Source organism: Symphalangus syndactylus, chromosome 19 (genome assembly GCF_028878055.3).
Source record: "Symphalangus syndactylus isolate Jambi chromosome 19, NHGRI_mSymSyn1-v2.1_pri, whole genome shotgun sequence".
NCBI classification, from domain to species: Eukaryota; Metazoa; Chordata; class Mammalia; order Primates; family Hylobatidae; genus Symphalangus; species Symphalangus syndactylus.
The window spans coordinates 81,766,984-81,789,543 of record NC_072434.2 but is presented as its reverse complement, the minus strand read 5'-3'; the positions used below and the strand labels follow the sequence as shown (position 1 = coordinate 81,789,543).

Below are 22,560 nucleotides of genomic sequence, written 5' to 3'. Positions count from 1 at the left end.
AAGAAAGCATCCATCTGGTTCTAAGAAGTTAATGCCTTTTCCGTATGAAACCCAAAGCAAAGCATGATTGAAAGGTGAAAGCGAGATAAAATTCAGCATGTTTTTCCGTTTAAGTGACTTAAATTACCGTAATTGCATGCATATGCCCTCCCCTTAATCCAATTCTAACCTTTCCAGATCATCCATTCCACGTGTGAAAATAACTATTGGCCTTCTGGCCTCGAAGTTAAAAGAACTGGGGGCCTAATTAAATTATTTTAGGCATACCACCTGCTTTTAACTAATTCTACATCATCTTTCTATTTGCACTGGTTTTTATATGCATTTGTTCTCACGAGAGACCTTCAGATGTCTGTTTCAGGCGACCATTCCATGCACCCTTCCCAAGGGGAAGTCCATACAGTATTGTACAATTGAATTAAGAATGAGATGATAAAATGAATACAGCAAATGCAGATTTAGCATGAAAAACTAAATTTTCTCAAACCCAAAATGGTAAGTTAGTTATCCGTATTTGCAAAGAGAGGAAATATTCCTATTTTGCTGTTGTTTTACATATTTTTCCAACCCAAACTCTTGTTTCATGATATGTCTACTTTAGGGATTAACATCCTCTCTTCAAAATGTGAGCATAATATTTTCTACTGAAAAATAAGAGCTAGAGTTATTTGAAATTCTGGAAGATGTTTCATGTCCTGGTTGATACATGGCTTCCAAGAAATACTCTGTTCTGTCATCCCATCCAAAACGCCAAATTCTCACTGGTAGTGAACAGGTCCAGATTAGGATGTCCCACAATGCACCTGGTTCAGTTTTATTAAACATGATGGATTTAACCACAAAATTCAACAGACTGACAAGGACGCGCTTCCCTTTCTTCAAAGCAACCTTTTCCATCTATATCTGGAATTTTGATTTAATATTTCTCACAGTCTCTTTCTTTAAAAATCATAAATTCTTTTAAGCCTTTGTTAATGGAATATCAGTCAATTTTTCTACCTACCCATTGTTTCTTGGCTTTTAAGATTAAAAAAATTAAACCTCATAAATGTTATAGGAGAAATGTAGCGGGCATATGAAAATGAAACAAACATTTTCTATTATATATTCTAAAATAACCATAGTCTGCTCTTCCTGTCTGTCCCTTACATATTCCTTCGATGACATGTCCACATGCTTTACTCTTTTTTTATTTGTCTACTTTTTTTTTTTTTTGAGACGGAGTCTAGCTCTGTCGCCCAGGCTGGAGTGCAGTGGCGCCATCTCGGCTCACTGCAAGCTCCGCCTCCCGGGTTCACGCCATTCTCCCGCCTCAGCCTCTCCGAGTAGCTGGGACTACAGGCGCCCACCACCACGCCCAGCTAATTTTTTGTATTTTTAGTAGAGACGGTGTTTCACCGTGGTCTCGATCTCCTGACCTCGTGATCCGCCTGCCTCGGCCTCCCAAAGTGCTGGGATTACAAGCGTGAGCCACCGCGCCCGGCCTATTTGTCTACTTTTACAATATTTTCACTTTACCAATTTAGTTTAGAAATGAATAAGGGGCTGGCTGAATTATTTTCACTTCTCCTGGAGTAAGTAGAAGTAGTTTCTTGGTGCCTCCCCTAATTTCCGAGTGGAAGAATTTCCCATTGTATTCATACAAAAGTGCATAAATGCAAAGTCAACATAATCCCCAGAGTGAACATTCTAAATGGAGAGCTATTAAAATTGTTTTAATAAGAGAAATTCTTAATGTTAGCTAATTAAATGTAATATGTGACAATATGACCCAAAAATGCCAAATGTTGTTTGTTGAGTTGTTAAATCTAAACATGTGTTTTATCTAAATTTAAAAGCTCCAAAGTTGAATTTTTAAAAACTTTTTAAAAGCATGTGAAGAAAAGTTACATGGATTGAAAAGTAAAACAAATGTATATAACCATACATAAAACATACAAAGTATCACATATATATAGCTGATATATAGTAATACATATATCTGTTATATATATAATGCAGCTATACTAATATGCAGATATATGCATATATAATCCATATATAGTAATATATCTGCTATATATATCTAAATACATAGCATATATATTAAGATGTCTTACCTTCATCATGAATTTCTGTAGGGGCATAAGGAAAAGAGAGGAAACATTAAATAGACACGATCTCAAAGACTTCCTTAAAAATATCTCTTATTTATAAAGACTCCATTATCCTAAATGGAGCTATGTAAACAATAAACGTAAAAAAACACATTCACCGTGTTATCGCAACAAAACTTAGTGTCAACTACATGCTAGAGAAAAGCTGTAGCAAGCAAAACTCTTTAAAAATGTTTTGACATTAGTTTCTTCCTTTTTCTGTGAAAACATGCTGCTCTACTTTCAGTGATTCCATTGACAACCTATTTAAGCACCAAAAAAGATATCACCTTAAAAATTGATACCCTGCAAATGCTTTTTAAAAAACGAACTTGCATCTTTTGCATAAAAATGCAGTGATAAAAACAAACAGCAACCCAACTCATTTTAATAAAAACAGTAGATTAAAACAGGTAAGGCAGATCATAAACTAATATGCTGCAATGAGCGGCTCTCATTTCATGCAAAATAACAGTAAGCAATTTCTTAGACACTGAATATTGTGAAAGGTGAATTTCAAAGAGAAATCACAAAACCATTTCTTTTTCTCTTAAAATGACACAGTCTCCTTTCATAAATTATATAATAGCTCTTTTTTTCTTCTACAAAACATAATGTGTACGTACGTGTGTGCATATGCAAATTTACAAATAACTTCATTTTTCTGTAGACCTCTAAAGTTTCTTTGACTACTTATTCCTAGGAGAGTTACACAGATGAAAGAGTATGAAAAAGAAAACAATGATATATTTCCAAACTTAGGGCTGAATTTGTTGTCAGGTTGATGTCTAAGTCCTATGGAGAAAAGATATCATAGGGACACTAGTTGTAAGAAAAACAGCAAGGAAAAGTTTTCCAGTATATATATTTGTAAATATTACAATTTTTCCCTGAAACATATTTACATAGTAATATGTATATTATTAAAGGGAAATTCTATTGAGACTAATTTTTTCATTTTCAATATTACGATTTTAAGGAAAAATTGTAAAGAAGCTTTCATCCTTGGTTTAGAAAATACAGGCTGTTTAGTTACCTTTTTATAACTGATATTAATCATATATAATATCAAGAAACTTACTTTCCATGTTAAACTGACCAATCACATGTGACTCACTAATGGTAGAGATATCACTAAAGAATTAGGCAAAATCATTATTAAGCCTTAATTCAAAGAAACACAAAAACCTAACATTTTGGTACAGCACATGGTTTGTTAAGAGATACTTTCTTCATGAGATTTTTTTTTTTTTAATTAAGCTAGGTTTGGGAGATTTTTCTTCAGAAAATTTTCTCAGCCTGATTTTGTCAGGTATCTAAGTTGAACTGCTTTAAATCTGTAGTAGGTATTAACAAATGAAAGAGTGGTCAGCCAAGTGACTGAGGTCTGCTATTCCGCATTGCTAAGTCATGTCTGACTGCAGGAAGAATAAGACACAAAGGAGAGCAATCTGCATACACGATAAAATAGAATGAATACTGAAAAATAGCAAATGCTGAAATATCCTTCTGTCGAATGAGAAAGGAGAGCAGATGTAAGACACAAACATCATTTTCAAAAGATAATCAAGAACATGAAAGATTTGTGGTATTAGTGGCATTATTGACAATAACTTTCTGTACAAATCATTTCTTGTTCAAATTGGTTTAAGTGCTAGATATTACCAAAATTATAGCATCAGGAGACATCCAAAGGAATCGTTTAAGGGAAAAGAAGAAAGCAAAGCACATTAAAACAAAAAAGATGAGTATATTAGTTTAATTCAATGTAAGCACTGCTTCTGTATGATAAAAGCAACAAACAGAAAAAAAAAAAAAACCCTTTAAAAATTGATATGATGGAAAGTAGAGAAAAGAAACACATAAAGATAAATATTGAAGAAAGCAGCCTCTTTGGGTGTGGAGAATGCAGTTTTTGTGCTTACAATAAGTTTAGCAGATAAATTAACTATTTGATTTATTTCACTAATGAGAAGTTCAATAGACAAGAGCTAAAATTTCATTACACAAAATAGAGTAAGGGACGACTATATGGGCAGTTATAGTACAGGCACACAGCATGGATTCCAACGTGCTTTCTGTCTTAGAATTTTTTGGATGATGATTAATTTGCACAGAAACACAAAGGTGGAAATTTTAGTTCTTTAGGCTAAAACTGCAGATGTCAGTAACTCAGTGTCCCAGGTTTAGATTAATCCAGAATTGACACGTCAGATGGAGCTCCAAATACAAGCAAAACCTGGGGGCACATGCTACGTTAACATGGAAGCCAGGAAGAGAAATTGCTGTTGCTACATTTTAACACATAGATGGCCCTGGGTGTCAAATGGATGACAAAAAGAAGCAGAATCATCTTTTCTCTATAAGCATGAGCCACTCAGTGTAGTAGATCTAAAAGACCTAAGGCACTTTCTTAGCAAATGCAAATGATTATGAATAGAAAAACAAATCAAATAGCAATACTTTACTCTGAAAATTGCTAACAAATACTGGATAACAAGAGAATGCATATTTAATCTGTTCTTAGTGCAAAGAAGGAAACAATAATTCAGGTAATGTAGAAAAGCTCCTCTATTATAATGATGCCTTTCAGTTCAACCTTGACTTTTTAAAAGGGGTATTTCAGTTTCATGAGCTAAAAACTGATTTTTAAAAAGTAACGCTTCTAAAAACCTACCTTAGAACTTTTAAAAGAAACTGTTATTGAAATGTCTCCTCAAAAATTATATAGATAAGGATTTAGTGACAAAGCACCAAACATTTGGGGGCTTGCCATTAAAAAGGATTATCAAATGCAACAATTTCAGAATAGCCTCAGAAGTTATTCTAGCATGAAGTGTCCATTAAGGAGGTAAAATACCCTACTCTGCACACAAAATATACATCAAATTTAAGCCTTCTTGCCATCTTTTCCTCTCCACGTATCAAGATGCTAGGATTCTCCATAATCCTCCAACTGGTAACCTTTCCTTTGTGAGGAAATATCAGGTAAACTTCATTATGTTGAGAAAACAAAGTTATTCCACCACCAAAGACCAGGATTTCTAGGTAGCTACAGTTAATTAATGATAGTCCCAACAATTTTTAGGAGAAAAAAAATTAACAATAACAATTCCGAGTTCCAAACATATATCAATATATACTATCTAACAGCATATGAGGTTGAAAAACTTCAACTATTGCTGTTGTGATGACAATATCTGTCTGGGTGCAGTGGCTCATGCCTGTAATCCCAGCACTTTGGGAGGCCAGGGCAGGAGAATCTGCTTGAGGCCAGGAGTTCAAGACCAGCTTGGGCACCATAGTGAGACACTGTCTCTACAAAAAATTAAAAAGTTAGCCAGGCATGGTGGCACATGCCTGTAGTCCCAGCTACTCAGGAGGCTGAGGTGGGACTATCACTTGAGCCACACTCCAGCCTGGGTGACAGAGCAAGACCCTGTCTTAAAAAATATCTATATAAATCCTATGGAAATGCTTCACTTTCTAGGATTCCCCTGCTAAAAATGTCCAAGATGCTCTGAAAAGACAGACATGTTGATTACAGGTACAGAAATCATCTGAAAGAGGCTTGTCTACCAGCCCATGAATGAGCAGTTATACACATAATAATACATTCTATTGAAATGCCCTTGTGTCACTCATATTAATGTCCATCACTGGAATCTTGTGATGTGAGATGCAGATATGTTTAAAAAGAATTCATTCTATTTTTTGGCAGATTTGTAGCAAGTTCTTTTTCAACCTTTCAACAGCTCTGTACAGACAGTAGTTAAATGGAATGCCTTTTCTTTTGAGTATAATAAATTTGACATATATATGTACATACAATTATGTAGTTCTTCTTTAGAAGGGTAAAGAAAAATAAATCATTCCGATAAGCTACTATAAGTTCTCACACTTTATCTCTGTGACACGTTTATAAAGCAAAGAGCTGCATAAATGCCTAAAACATGAAATAGAAGAGGTATCTAGGGCTTTCTTCATTTCCCAGCTTGTCTCGATAGAGAATTTTTCTAAATCAAAAGCAACACATTGATTTCTACAGAGGGCAAATGGATAATGATGTCCTGAAGACATATAAAGCCTGCTCTCTATTCAGATCATCACGTACACATAAAAAATTGCCCATATCAGAATACAGAAGACTCCATATATTTTTAAAAACCATTTCAAACATGAACGAACCTTGATAGCTTGAAAGCATTTCACAGGTTCTCACATAATAGCAGTCGTGTGTTAAAATGCATTTTTAAATAACTCTCCAGTTAGAAACATTTGAAATGATTATGGATTTTAACAATTACAACAGCATCATCATATTTTTTAAGAGAAACTACATGTGTAAGACATCACTCAGTCTATAGACAATGCTTCATAGACAACAATCTCACAGTCTGCTCCATCCTTTTGCTGTCTTCACCCAACTCATGACCTGGTTCCTAGGCCTCCACATTGGAAACCAATGGTATAGGTTAGAGAAGGGCTAGGAGTGAAGCAGATGGAAATGACCATTAGTTACTTTCTTGTCCAGTACTCAGGAGTTTTATTCTCTTTTAAAGTGTAAAGAGCAGCATTTGATAACTCAGTGGGCTTATGATTAAACAGATGCACAGCTGCTCAAAGAGACAGTGATGAGGGACAGAAGGAAGGAGATGAAGGCAGGAAGGGAATTAGGGAAAAGGGGATGGAGAGGGGAGGGAGAAAAGGAGAAAGAAAGAGAAAGTGATTGATGGACCTTTGATGAAACTATCCAGAATAATATTATCAGAAGATTTATACAGAAGCCATTTTAATTTCCATATATATTTAAGTTTTGTAAGGCTCCCAAAGGTCTTAATCTGGTGATGGTAAACGCACCCTAGACAAGCAAGTATAACAGAAGTTAAAACAGGTCATCTGTCCCAAAACAAAACAATGACCAATCTCCAAAGGGGACTTACAAGAAGGTCCCTGACTTACAATGGTTCTATTTATGATTTTTCAACTGTACGACAATGTGAAAATGATTTGCATTCAGCAGGAACTGTACTTTGATTACCCATACAATCATTGTATTTTTTACTTTCAGTATAGTATTCAATACATTACATGAGATATTCAACACTTTAGTATAAAATAGGCTTTGTGTTAGATGATGTTGCCCCACTGTAAGCTAATGTAAGTGTTCTCAGCCCGTTTAAGGGAGGCTAACCTAAGCTATAATGTTCTGTAGGTTAGGTGTATTACATGCATTCTTGACTTATGATATTTTCAACTTCTGAAGGGCTTTTCAGGATATAACCCCACCCTAACTGGAGGAGCACCTGTACTATCATGTCCCAAAACATACTGTTATGCCACCTAAGCAGGGATGCCAAAGAGAGTGGCTGCAAATCCACTGGCTGCCCTTAGCTGACTGCCCACCTCCAGTGTATTATTAGAGGCCAGGCAGCAAAGAAACAGCTTCTTGGAGAGAAGTGCAGGTGGGCCTGGAATCCTGCCTGCCTCCCAAACTTGCCCTCACTTCAAGCCTAGCAAGGGTGGCTTCAGGGATACCCGATGTCCCTGGGAGCTGGGACACCGTAGACTGGTGTCTGACTATGCCTGGAGATTGAGAGGCAAAAGGCTGGGTATAGCCCTATAGGGCTGCAACTGGGAAGTGACCACACTGCCAACAAGCAAATGGGGGCCATACTGGAAATATCCAGCTTGGGATTGTCTCAGAACTCCCAGGAAGAGGAAGGAATTGCCACTGACCAGCTAGTGGAGACGCATTTGTCTGCAGCAAGAGAAGCTCAGGTCAGAGCTTCCATTTTCTGGGGATGGAAGCTCCCCGAAAGACCAGTGCCAAGCACCCACAGAGAAAGTCAGCATTAAAAACCTGCCAAGCCCAGTGCATGGCACTATGATCAAAGCAGACCTTTCCTGCCAAGCTTCCTCTTCTATCTCCTTCCCACAGCACCTGAGAGTGGCAGACTCTCCGGGTACCAAGTAGGGTGTGAGGAACCCGGCGAGGCAAGCAAGAAACAGCTTCCCAGATATCCCTCCCTCCAGCTCTATCCCAGACAAGTTAACTTGAATTAGCTTCAAGTTCGCCTATTATACAGGTTTGGGCATTTTAATTACGGAAATGAGATCTGTATGACTTGAAATGTCTGTGGGGTATTTCACTCTTGGAATATGAGAAAGGTCATGGGACCAGTTCTCATTTAACTCAAGGGGCAGAGAAGTACCAGCCCCACAGAGGAGTCTCAATAGTCCTGGGTTAGGTGGGTAGAGGGTTAAATTATTTTCTGTTGGCCTTCAAGGTATACCTGTAACAGTAGAATTTCAAACTTTTTTTTTAAATTATAATAGAAAAGTTTATTTTAAATGTTGTGATCATATAAAACTTGGAAAATAAAAATAGAAACAAAGTCCAATGACAATTTGTAGTTTTTTAAGGTGCTTCTACATACATTGTCTTTTTGATAAACACATTTTTGGTTTTTAACCCGCTTTCTTTTGATGCTGAGTGCATTGAAAATTTACAGTATTCAAAAAAGTGATAAATGTTTGAGGTGATGGATATCTTAATTACCCTGGTTTGATGATTATATAGTGTATGCATGAACCAAAATATTACCCATACCCCATAAATATATAAAAGTATTTTATATAAATTTTAAAAATGAACAGTATTCAATCCTAATTCCTCCTATCCGTCATCTTCTTCAAAAGAAACAAACAAATAAAAAGACTGAGTTATCCTGGGAATGGTACCTAAATGATGATGGTCTTAGCCAATGCATTCAGCTAAGGGAATTCAAGGTTGGCTATCCTTTTTCCCTTGCCTGAAATCTACCATGGGAGAAGGGTGGCTATCTTAGTCCATTTTAAGTTACTATAAAGGAATACCTGAGGCTGGGTAATTTATAAAGAAAATAGGTGTATTTGGCTCATGGATATGCAGGCTGCCCAAGAAACATGGCACCAGCATCTACCTAGCTCCTGGTGAGGGCTTTTGTGTGGTGTCAAAACATAGAAGAGAAGGTCAAAGAAGACGTGAACACAGGCAAAGAGCGTCCAAACCCGAGAGGTGTCCTGGCTTTACAAAAACCCACTCTTACAAAAACAAATCAATTCCCCTGAGAACCAATTCAGTCTTGCAAGAGTAATAACTAGAATTTCAAACTTCTAATGGCCAAAGCTTAAGATACGAGCTGGATAGGTCGTCAAAGAAAAAAAGAGCTCCAGTCTAAAATTTGCTGCCACATTTACACATAATGATCATCAGCGTTCTAAAACCCAGCAGAATCTTTTCATTATATGACTTGTAAATGAACATATATTTTGGCATCAATATGTTTTCCCATTGACATAATAGTAATATTTAAGAAAAAAAGGAGTAAAGCAGGTTCTAGTCCTATAGACAAAGAGATTATGGCCAGTAAAGAGGCTACATAAGATTATAAAGTCAGTCACTGGCAAACTAAGCCTCAAGGGTTTTAGCTCAGAAAATATCTGAGATATTTCCTCAGAACTGGAAGGCAATCTCTACTGCAATGATTTACAAATAAACCTAATACAAATAAAAATAAGTAAATTATTATAGGAATAAGAAAGAAAAAAAATAACACAGGCAGATCAAAAGTAACCAAATCCGCAGAGGAACCGAGGGGAAGACTTTTAGACAATGGTGAAAAGCTGATTTTATTTACTGTCAAATGTTATTTACAAAGTAAGTAAAAGCAGCTTGAGTAGTTGGTCAATATCAATCCAGATATGGCACAGAACTAGTGTAATGGAAGTGAAGGGATGCAAGGATGGCAAAAGACAGAGGGCTATGTTGTAGGATGCTGATATTAGGGAAGTGCAGGACAAAGAGGTGTCATACGTGTTCTGAGAAGGAAGCGGGCTTCCCTTACCAAGACAAGAAAAATGTGAATCTCGGATCAGCATTTTAACTATAGCCAAAGAGGAAGGTAGGAAATTTCAAAAACAAATAGTTGATCAAAAGTAGTAGTAGTTCGGTTATAAAGAGAGAAATGAAGACTTTAAATTATTCTCAGCAATGTAACATAGAAGTCGTAGTTTTCAAAGGTCATTAGAAATGGTAAATTAAAAAACAAGTTTCCTTGTCTTTAAAGGGCTAAAAAAAAAACAACAAAAAAAAGACAAGTGAACGCGAAATGTTGGAAAACACTACTGAAAGGGCACTGAAAAGATGGCAGAATTCTCAAAATATTGCATCAAGAAAGATGGATCCTAAAACCAGAAAAATAATGAAGATAAAATACAGCCATCAGTTAAGTCAATCTTAAAGGATTCTTCATATAAGTCACAGAGCAAATAAAAAAACATTTCAACAATGAAAAGCCTCACTGTTTTGTACTCTTGGGAAAAAGTGGAATAGGAATATCAGTCTTGAGGAGACTTTAATTTCCATTGAGAATCCTGGTGTGTTTAAGTATTGGAAGGTACCTTGGTGTATTTCCTCTCTCCTTTATTTTTTCCTAACAGGTAAGGAAACTGAGACCAAAAGAAGCAACATAGCTTTTTGCACAACTTGTGACAATGTGGGCTCTAAGAATTAGCCTCCAGAATCCCGTAACTGCCTTTTTCTACATGGTCATTCACCTTCACTGCTTAAGATTATACAGGGCCGGGCACAGTGGCTCCTGTGTGTAATCCCAGCAATTTGGGAGGCTGAGGCAGAAGGATCACTTGAGTCCAGGAGTTTAAGACCAGCCTGGGCAACATAGTGAGACTCCATCTATACCAAAAAAAAAAAAAAGGTTCTATGACTTTCTATGACTATACATATAATTGTCTTCTTCTATAGTACATGCAAAAATATAAGGACTAAGCAGTGGAATTTTGAGATTAAACAGGCAAGGTTTTTTTTTGTTTTTGTTTTTTGCAAAAGACATACGGTATGAATAAGAATTACCTTTCTGTTGGCCAGAAGCACATAATAATTACAAAATAAATTATATAAAAACTATGTGGTTCTAGGGATGGAAAGTACTTTAATATGCCCCATTTCAGATGAAGCAAAACCAGAAACACAAGGTTCTCATTAGAGACCTGTAAACCATGTGTTCATTACAACAAAGCAGTTAGTTTGAACACTAATAGTACAAGCCACACTAGGAAGCAAAATAAAACATTAGAGGCAATAGCAAGCATGCACTTTTAGATCACAATTTCTTTGCAAATACATGGAAACACATACCCATTTTTCCACATCAACTTGCTGTGGAAAGAAAAAGCCAAAATAAATAACAAACAAACAAATACCTAGCAATGTTTCAATTACTGTCATCTAAATGAATTGATATCATTTGGTCCTTGCACCACAATCTATTTCCAATTCTAAAGCATAAAAAATCGTATTCAAGTTTTTCATTAACAACATTTAATCTCACCAAACAAAAACAATTCAGTTAATTTAGCAATCAGAACTCTAAAAGACATTAGGCTGGAAATGCACCAGGTACATACAATGATGAAAATCCAATTTATTTAAAAGCAAACATGAACATTTCTCTAATTCTCAAATGTAATAGGCCTTCTGATTTAAGAACTACTACTCTCCTCTAATTATAAAAACTGATTTAATTAAAAAGATCAATTTAGAGACATAGTGTCTAACTACAATTTCTCTCGTGACACTTAAAGTAAAATTTCTCTTACTCTAATCTTTATAGCATTTCATATAATTTCACAATGTAAAGGCACGCCTTAACAAATAGTTCTGAAGTTATGTGGGAGTCAAATTATTTTTTAAAGTTGTATTTATAAATGAATGTTAGTCTCTTAATTATTATGTGGATCTTTAAAACGTAAGTGACTATAATCACACCCACACTGTAAATAGAACAAACAAAAAAGCCATATGTCAACAAAGACTGTCTCTACGACGCCCTAGGATTCCTTGCAAATAAATCAGAATAAAAAATTTCAACATTGACAGACATACTCAATCTCAAAGGTAAGTTTCCTAACTCACCTCCCATCTATAGAATATATAATTTGTGTCCTGTGGGAATTGTGGCTTGCCTCACACCCTTCATGTATGAAAGTTTATTTGTAATTTTTTTTCCTTAGAAAACTCATTAATTAGGTAAGAAGCTAATGCTACTTAGGCAGAAATCCTGGGCTATTAGCCAGGAATCTCCAATGCCTTGGCAGGCAAGCTTTTGGGAAGCAATGTGCATAAAAAGCAACATACAGAGTGATGGTTTCAAAAATGTTATAAAGTGATATTTAAAATATCAACCTAAATAAACAGGTAGAATTTTATGAAGCCCTAATGAAATTCAATAGGTTACTTGTAACAGAGCATTTTGCCTTCTTTTGTAATTTACTTAGTCTTCAGAAAAATCTGTTCTAAACTTACTTCCTCCTTTGCATTTTATAAACACACTGTTGTTATTTAAGAAAAACACTTGACTGAACAGAAAGGCCTGATTTTCACTATACATTTTTCAAGATATTTTGTTGTTACATAAAGCTGAAGATCTCCTTTTAAACATTAACTTATTGGAGTGATGAATCCATTTCTTTAGATCCCGGGGCAAACGGAAGCAAAAGAGGCATGTCCAGCACAGTGCAATTGTACACTTTTCTACCTCTAAAAGGGCAATTTTTTATATTTATTCTCTTCCCCAAAAAATCTAATTAAATGACTTCCTTTTAATATTTATCAGGAAAATAGAATATGCCATATTTTAGTGCTATTTTAGTGCACATTTAGTGCATATTTTTAGTGCTATCAACGATTATGAAAGACATTGTATTTTGCCATCATCAGGTTCACTTCTGCATGTCAGACATTCACACATGCATACACACACACACACACACACACTCCCATCAGTGCAAAGATAAAGTTATGGGATTTTTCCAGAAGAAAGAATTTATAATCAAGAGTCATAGTTACTAATGATAGTAACAGGAGCTCTTTAATGTTCTATATTACAAAAGACATAGTTCTTCAAGTAGCAAGAATTAGGAGCAATAATGTAACAAACAGAATATCCAAAATACCCAAAGAAAAGCTTAGCAGCAGCATTGCTGGGAGTGAATTATCAGCTAGACACACAAGACAAGACAAATGGTCCACAGGGTTAAAAGACTGACTAACATACGATAAAGTTGTAATTATGCATAAGCAATGCAGAACGATTTCATGACACGTCTCTTGTTCTTGTTAACAAGAATCATTTAAATTCCTGCAAACAGTGAAAAGGAGAATGATTCAAATGGAGCTAATCAAGACAAGGAAATATAAGATTCACAGTAAACTTAACCAATTTTAGAATTTACGCAATTACAAACCCATAAAACATATAAGACAAAGGAACATTTTTTCCAATAACTTATCCAAGTATGTGGAATTTTAAAAATATATGTGGATTTTATTAAAGAAAATGACTATTTTAATATCTGCAGGAAATTACATTAAATATCACATTAACACTAATAAAAAGAGCAATTTCATTTCAAAATTTCAAAATAAAAACAAAATTTCCCTTAAAAGAAACAATAGTTATTTAAACACCAACTTGATTTAGCAGAGAGGACATAAGCATCTAATACAAAAGTAATTATTTTTAAATTATATCACTATATGAAAGGCAGATAATTCAAATGACGTCTCTATTTTTGCATTCTTTTTTTTTCTTTTTTTTTTTTTTTTTTTCTTGAGACAGAGTCTCACTCTGTCACCCAGGCTGGAATGCAGTGGTGCAATCTCGGCTCGCTGCAACCTCTGCCTCCTGGGTTCAAGCGATTCTCCTGTCTCAGTTTCCTGTGTAGCTGGGATTACAGGTGCCCGCCACCACACCCGGCTAATTTTTGTATTTTTAGTAGAGATGGGGTTTCACCATGTTGGCCAGGCTGATCTCAAACTCCTGACCTCAAGTGATCCACCCATCTCGGGCATTCATATTTTAATTACAAATTTAGGGCACATAAACATGAGCTATTCCATAAATTTTTTTTAAAAAAAGTTTGGTTGCTTCTTTCTAATTGATTAACTTTATTTTACTGTTTAAGATGGATAATTCTGTTAAGTTAAAGCAGTTACCATGTGGCAGGCTTTGAGCCATACATTTTATATGTAATCTTATCATCTGCATTTTACGTACTAGAAAACAAATGACATATAAAGGTATTACGCACAAATCTTCAACAACAAAATGAAATGACACAAAGCTACTAAAGCTACTAAATTTTCTAGAAAGTTCATTATTTTGCCTTTCCCCTGAAAGTTGCAACATACCTGGTACTGATTTTTTATGTAAGATGGTAGGCAGGGAGTTAAGAGTTGTCTTCTCACCCACCCTCATAGTATACCTATCCAAACGACCATTTACTAAAAAATAAATCTTTTCCCCATTAGCACTGCATTGTCACTTAAACTAATGTGTCAAGACACAAATGTGCAGATCTACTTATGAACTCTATCCTGCTCTATTTTTCTGTCTCTGTCCTAATACCCAACGGTCTTATTGTAACATTAAAATAATTCTTGATATCCAGGAGTGAAAGACTCTAACCTTGTTCTTTTCTTCAAAGTTGTATTTGATAATCTTGCTCTTCTTCACTCAGAACTGACTTTTTCAACTGTCATGCACACAAAAAGAAAACCTGCTGGGATTTTGATTGAGATTGCATTGACCTACCCGATCAATTGGAAGAGAACTGTCATCTTTGTAATACTGAGCCTCCCAATATATGAACATGGTATATTTATCCTTTTTTTAAGATCATCTTTATTTTTCTCAAAATGTTTTTCAATTTTCTGTGTAAAGGTTTGCACATCTTTTATTAGAGTTATTCCTAGGTGTATGTTGTTTTATTATACTAACATAAGTGAAATCACTTATTTTTATTTTGTAATTGCTTTTTACAAGAATATAAAAATATAACTGATTTATAGTGAGCTGTGACTTCGCTAAGCTCATTTTTTAATTCGAAAAGTACCCACTTTTCCCAACTTTATTCAACATTGCCTTGGAAGAATTCAAGATTTCACCAGTTTTGCGTTTGATAGATAATTTCTATCAGTTTAAGTAAATTTTCTTACATGCCAACTTACTAATATTACAATGAGTAGGTGCTTAATACTGAAAAATGTTTTTATAGTATCTGTTAAAATAAATATATTTTTCTTGTTTTCTCTTAGTAAGGTAAATGACAGTAATTGGTTTTGAATCCCAACTTGGTTGTAATAGGCTATTGAGTTGATATGTCAATGGGATGGATTTCCTAATATTTTAATATTTTGTGGAGGATTTCTACACCTACGGTCCCTGATGAATATCAGTCTATACTTTTTTTTTTTTTCCACAGTCTTTGTCATAGTTTAGGATCAGGGTTATGTTGGCCTCATAAAATCAGTTGGGAAGTATTATGAAAGAGTTTAAGATTGCTATTACTGTTTCCTTATATGTGTGGTGGAATTAACCAGTGAGGCCATCTGGGCCTGGACTTCTTTGTGAGAAGGCTTTAATTATAAATTCATTTCATTTAATAAATATAAGACAGTTGATATTTCCCACTTCTAGTGTTAGGGTTGGTAAACTGTATTTCGCTAACACTATATTGTTTCTAGAATGTTTTAATTTCTTTGGAATAAAGCTAGTCACAGTATTCTCTTACCATCTTTTCGTGGTTTGGAGGTTCTGCAGTGATTTCCTGTTTTCATTTCTAATATTGTTAATTTCATATTCTCTCTTTTTCATATTCAGTCTTTCCAAGGGCTCATCAATTTTATTAGTCATTTCAAAAAATCCAGCTATTGGCTTGGATGATTTATGTTTCTTTCTGCTTCATAAATTCTGCTCTTTATTATTTCTTCTTTCTACATTTTTCAGGTTTAATATTTTCTTTTTGTCTTCTTGAGATACTTAGATAACTGATTATTCAGTTCTTCTTATGTATTTAGGGCCGAAAAATTTCCTCTAATCAGTTTTAACTGTATCCACAGTTTTAGATACATCTCATGTTTTCCACTATTATCCAATTTAAAATATCTTATAATTTGCCATTGTGATTAACTTGTTGATTCATAGGCTTATGGATTTGCAATTCCTTTTGTTACTTATTTATTACTTAATTAAATGATGAGAAAGGAATACACTCTTATTTCAAACCTTTGAAATTTGCTTATACTTCCTCCATAATCAATTTTGGTAAATGCTCCATCTGCACTTGAAACAAATGTGTACTTTCTCAGCATATGGTGCTGTGTTCTATAAATGTCAATATGTATGTTAATTAATCATGCTGTTCAGATTTCTATATCCTCATTCATTTAGTTGCCTGATTATTGTAATACTGTGAGAAGCATGGTCTTATACATTGATTGTTGATTGATTTCTCCTGATAATTTTGTCAATTTTTGTTTTTATAAGTTTGAAAGCTGTATCATTAGATTCATGTAAATTCAGAATTATTTTATTTTTCTTATAAACTGACTTTTTTATCATAGGGAAATGTCCATCCTGATTTCTCGCAATACTTTCTGCCATAAATCCTTTCTCAGATGTCAGATTTTTTTTTTTTTTTTTTTTTTTTGAGACTTTCGTCACCCGGGCTGGAGTGCAGCAGTGTGATCTCAGCTCACTGCAACCTCTGCCTCCTGGATTGAAGCTATTCTCCTGTCTCAGCCTCCCAAGTAGTTGGGATTGCAGGCACACGCCACCACGCCTGGCTAATTCTTTGTATTTTTAGTAGAGACGGAGTTTCTCCACGTTGGCCAGGCTAGTCTTGAACTCCCTCAAGGGATCCACTCGCCTCCCAAAGTGCTGGGATTACAGGCATGAGCCACTGCGCCCAGCCCTTTCTCAGATATTAATATAGTTATACCAGCTTTCCTTAGATTCAACTTTACCACGTATACAACTTTACCATCCTATAGCTTTTACTCTTTCTGTAAGACAGTCTTAAAGTATATCTCTGGTGAGCAGCATACAATTGCAGTTAATAAAATCCGAGAATCCGTGAATTTTGATTGAAATATTTAGTCAATTTACATTTAGTTTTATTCTTAAAATATGAGTTTATACTTATTATATAGTTATAGTTATCATATTATCATATTGTTTATATTATATTGGTCTCGTGTTCTCTTTACATAGCTTTATGGAAATATAATTTACATATCATAAAGTTCATTTATTTAAAGTACACAATTTCAATGCTTTTTGGTATAGTTACACAGCTGTGAACCATCACCATAATCTAATTTAAGAACAGATTCAGCCCATATGTTATTTCTTTTCCCTCCTTTCTTCCTTCCTTTACATTAATCAAATATCTTCATATTGCATTTTTCCCTCTGGAAAGTTGTTGGTTATTCTTTCTCTTTCTTTTGGTTAGTACCTTAGAGGTTGCATGTGCATCCGTGACATTTAATAATCTTCCCTTGTGATTAACTCTTTCATTATAAGTATAAATTAGTAACTTCACCTTGTTCCAGAAAAAGGATCTTTGAACATGGTTGACAATTTTATACTCTCCCACCTTTTGAGTTATTATTGTTGTGCACTTCAATTGCACATATATTTTAAACCCCACAAGGCATTAATACGATTATTTTGTATAGTTAGCATTAATTTACATTTGGCCATATATTTACTTATTCTTTCCCTCCTGCATTTACTTTTTTCAATCTGGTATCATTTCCTTTCTGCTTGAAGAACCCCATCTCCTATATCTAAATTATCTCACTTTTTATGTGTCTGGAAATGTCTTTACTTCACTCTCACTTTTGAAGTAAATTTTATCTGGCTATAATACAGAGTTAGTGATTATTTTTCCTCACAACATTAAAGATGTCATGCCTTTGTCTTCTGATTCAGATTTTTCTATTGTATCATCAGATATCAGTCTTATTATGGCTTTTAAATTTTGTTCCCTCCTCCAGCTACTTTTAAGATTTTTTATTTTTCTAGTTTTCAGCATTTTTACTACGTGTGTTTTTATAAGTATTATAAAGTGTGGTTTTCTAAGTATTAATACCAATGTGGTTTTATAAGTGTTAATCTTTCTTAGGATTGACAGTAATCTTGAATCTCACTGTTGTAGCTCCAAATCCATCACAGTTTGGGAATCCAGTTACTCGCATGTTAGATTTTATTACTAGAGTTAATGCATCTTTTATGATTTTTTCCCTTTATTCTTAATGTTCTTTTCTCCACATAGGCCAGTCTGGATATTTTCTACTAATCCGTTTTTCAGTTCATGAATCCGTTCTTCGACTATGTCCCAGCTGCTGTTAAACTAATCTTCTGAGTTCTTACTTTACTTACTGTGGTTTTCAGTATTCGAATTTCCATTTGATTTTTTTCATTATAGATTCCACAATTGTTTTAAGGTCTGTGACTGATAATTCCAATATCTGGATCACTGATCCTGGATCACTGATCACAGATTCACAGGACCTCAAACTGAGGCATCGACCTAAATGTTCACAGGAGCAGACCGGGTACTTTTAAAATGAAAAATACAAAGCACTAAATTAGAACAGACAGACATGACATTAATGTGGGAGAATTATAAATAAAAAGAAAAGCATCTCTCCATACTGTAATATCATATGTGATTATGTACTTTAACAGCATGAGATCACAAAGTCTTTTCTGCCATCAGTTCGAGAAAGAAATTTACCATAAGTTTAATTGAGCAAATGATGCACAGAAGTAAGGCCAGTAATTGACTTAATTAAACATTAGCCCAATTTCCTAACTTTACTCTGGTTTTGCAGTATTAGGCAGAACTCTTCCAGTTCTTTTAGATCAGTTAAACAATGAAGGCGACTTAGTACAATAAACTCAGCAATCTCATACACTAACACACATACAACTCAATACAAGGAAAGGGTTTAGAAATTTTATTCTTAAGTATAAATGCTTTCTTTTAAAATTTAAACTAGGTAATAACCAAGATCTACTACTTCCTAAATTATTCTTACTTTAGAATAGGAACAGGTTATGTAATACTGTTTCAATGTTTTCTGAATTTGTTCAAATCCTCAGGATATGCACTTTTTTTTCTTTTCTTTTTCTTTTTTTTTTTTTTTGAGGCAGAGCCTCTCTCTTTGCCCAGGCTGGAGTATAGTGGCAGTAGTAGCACTCACTTCAGCCTTGACCTCCGAGGCTCAAGCAATCTTCCCACCTCTCAGCCTTCCAAGTAGGTGGGACTACAGGCACATTGCACCACACTTGGCTAATTTTTTAATTTTTTGTAGAGACAGAGTCTCGCCATGTTGCCCAGGCTAGTCTCGAACTCCTGGGCTCAAGTGATCCGCCCACCTCAGGCTCGCTAAGTACTGGGATTATAGGTATGAGCCACCACACCCAGCCCGGATATGCACTAATTCAAAATTATCAATATCTCCTTTCTCTAAGCACAGAATATGTTAAAAGTGGCTGTTGCATAAACCTTAATGTTAACAAATTCAAGTGGATGGATGGGTGCTAAGTAAATAATATAGTAAGTCTCCTCCATGGAGGCCACTTATCAGAATTACTAAGTTAAATTAAATACCACAAGTAATTTCATTTGGGAGATAAATAGTCAAGAAGAGTAAGAACAATTCGGGGGTGAGGGGAAAATAAAGAGGGGGACTAATCTTAATATTAAACATTTCTAAAATATAGTGATAAACAGTGTTATTAGACATAATAATGACTTGTTAGAAAATATTCAGCTTAGAGTACCACCTCTAGGAATGTGTATTAATTTAAATGTACAATTAAAAAGTCATCACAATAAATATAAGGAAAGAAATCATCGGTCATGAATAATGATGGAACTTTTGCTTAGCTAAAATTAATAGAAAAAAATCAACTTGATTACTACTCTTAAATAAATTCCAGCTCATGTAATACTGTTTCAATGTTTTCTGAATTTGTTCAAATCCTCAGAATCCTCAGGATATGTACATTTCTTTTTTTCTTTTTTCTCTTTTTCACCCAGGCTGGAGTATAGTAGCACTCACTTCAGCCTTGACCTCCCGGGCTTAGATCTATAATGAATAATAAATTTCATATAATAATAAAATCTTAAATAAATTTTAGGTCTATCTACTATGAAAAACTGGTGGGTAAATAGAGGAATACAGACATTTTTTTAAACATTCTAACAAATCAGTGCATCCCAATCAAAATCTCAGCAAGTTATTTTGTAGATTTTTACAAACTGATTTTAACATTTATATGGGAGGGCAAAAGACCCACAATAATCACAGTGTTGGGGAAGAACAAAGTCAGAGACAGACATTACGTAACTTCAAGACTTAGTACAGGCCAGGCGCGGTGGCTCACGCCTGTAATCCCAGCACTTTGGGAGTCCGAGGTGGGCGGATCACGAGGTCAGGAGATCGATACCATCCTGGCCAACAAGGTGAAACCTCATCTCTACTAAAAATACAAAAATTAGCTGGGCGTGGTGGTGCGTGCCTGTAGTCCCAGCTACTCAGGAGGCCGAGGCAGGAGAACTGCTTGAATCCAGGAGGCAGAGGTTGGTTGCAGTGAGCCAAGACGGCACCACTGCACTCCAGCCTAGAGGCAGAGCAAGACTCCGTCTCAAAAAATAAAAAAATAAAAAAGACTTACTATAAAGCTACCAGTAATCAAGACAATGTGGTGCTGGTTAAAGAATGGGCATTGAACAAACCCATATTCTAATGTAAATAAAATGTATAAAATACATACCAAATAATCACTATATAAAATGAGAGACAAAAATAAGAAAATGTGAACACCCAGTGATAAGGAACTCTATGAGCAGAAATATTACTTCTGACTGGGAGTGTCATGAAAGGGTTTGAGGAAGACAACTTGGTGGACATTTGCAGAGAAGTGGGGGGTGGTAAACTTTTGAAAGGCTCAGAATTCTAGGTTGAGGAATTAGTGTGGTAAGAATGTGGAGAATATATACCTGAAGAAAGTGTAGCATATTCAGGGAGTGAGTTCAGTTTGGATAAAGAACGAATAGTATAAAGAACTAATTAGAGCTAGAAATAAAGAAAGATTACAGTTTTAGATTCCTTTGTAAGAACTGAGGTCACAGGATAGCAGTTAAATTAGGAACGGTCTGCTGGAGAGACAGTGTGCAATAGTTACAGACAAGTTAAAGACCTAGATCTAAGAAGACATCATCAAGGCAGCCCCCGGCAAAAAAACGCCATGAGAATAATCCAATCATTAGCTGGATTCACCCAGCTGCACATATTTCTTCCTGACCAAAGCTTGAATAGTTTCCTGAGGAACTAAAAAACCCCTTATGGGGGCCAGGTATGGTGGCTCATGCCTGTAATCCCAGCACTTTGGGAGGCCAAGGCGGGTGGATTACCTGAGGTAAGGAGTTCGAGACCAGCCTGGCCAACATGGAGAAACCCCATCTGTACTAAAAATACTCAAAAATTAGCCAGGCGTGGTTGTGGGTGCCTGTAAACCAGCTACTTGGGAGGCTGAGGCAGGAGAATTGCTCTAAACCAGGAGGCAGAGGTTGCAGTGAGCCAAGACCATGCCACTGCACTCCAGCCTGAGCAACAAGAACTAAACTCTGTCTCAAAAAAAAAAAAAAAAAAAAAAAAAAAACAAAAACAAAACACCTTATGGGGAAACTACATACAAATCAACAAAACTTAAATATCTGTATCATTAGTACCATCCACATCAGATCCATGCTGGAGCTTTAGAGCCTGTACCTCAAGAATCAAGAAATGATATAATGAATTTCCTTACATGTAATATAATTGTCATTCACACAAATACTTCTATTCTGGAAACTATTAGAAACAAAACTTCCAGTCCATGACTGTGTAAAGATAATCACAGTTTTTAATCGTTGACCTTAGTACACTGTTCCTATTTATTCATCTGAAAAAAAAATCACTTATTGAGTGTTTATACCTACAATGCACATGTTCCATGTATGTCCTATTCTGGAAGAGGCATCTGTAGCAACTCAGCTCGCTCTCACTATTTACTCTACACAGAATCTAGAACGTGGGTACTCATCATATATCAATAGAGTGAACAAATGCAATTAACATCAGCTTATGAAGTATTTAATTTTGCTAGTTTAGCTGCTGTTTCTTCTGTGATCTCTGGTGTTATTTTTCATTTAGCTTTATCTTTGCATTGTCCAATCTCATTCATTGTTGTGTGAGATTTGGGATGCTTTTTTTTTTTGAGATGGCATCTTGCTCCGTCACCCAGGTTGGAGTGTAGTGGCACAAGCACAGCTCACCGCAGCCTTGACCTCCCAAGCTCAAGCAATCCCACCACCTCAGCCTCTGAAGTAGCTGGGTCTATAGGTACGCTGGCTACGGCTATTAGCCACCATGTCCAGCTAATTTTTTTTATTTTTTGTAGAGACAGTTTCACCGTGTTGCCCAAGCTGGTCTCAAACTCCTGGGCTCAAGTGATCCTCCCAC

The 22,560-nt window shown here is 35.3% G+C and overlaps 1 protein-coding gene across 1 annotated transcript in view; it reads right to left on the bottom strand.

The window, feature by feature from the left end:
- RYR2 (ryanodine receptor 2) overlaps positions 1–22,560 on the bottom strand; it is a 784,036-nt gene that overhangs the window by 471,339 nt on the left and 290,137 nt on the right. Inside the window, exons 4-5 of the mRNA XM_055233438.2 lie at positions 11,335–11,355; positions 2,100–2,114 (exon numbers count right to left, since the gene is read on the bottom strand). Of these exons, the coding sequence (XP_055089413.1) occupies positions 2,100–2,114; positions 11,335–11,355 (36 nt within the window). The remainder of the gene's footprint in view (positions 1–2,099; positions 2,115–11,334; positions 11,356–22,560) is intronic.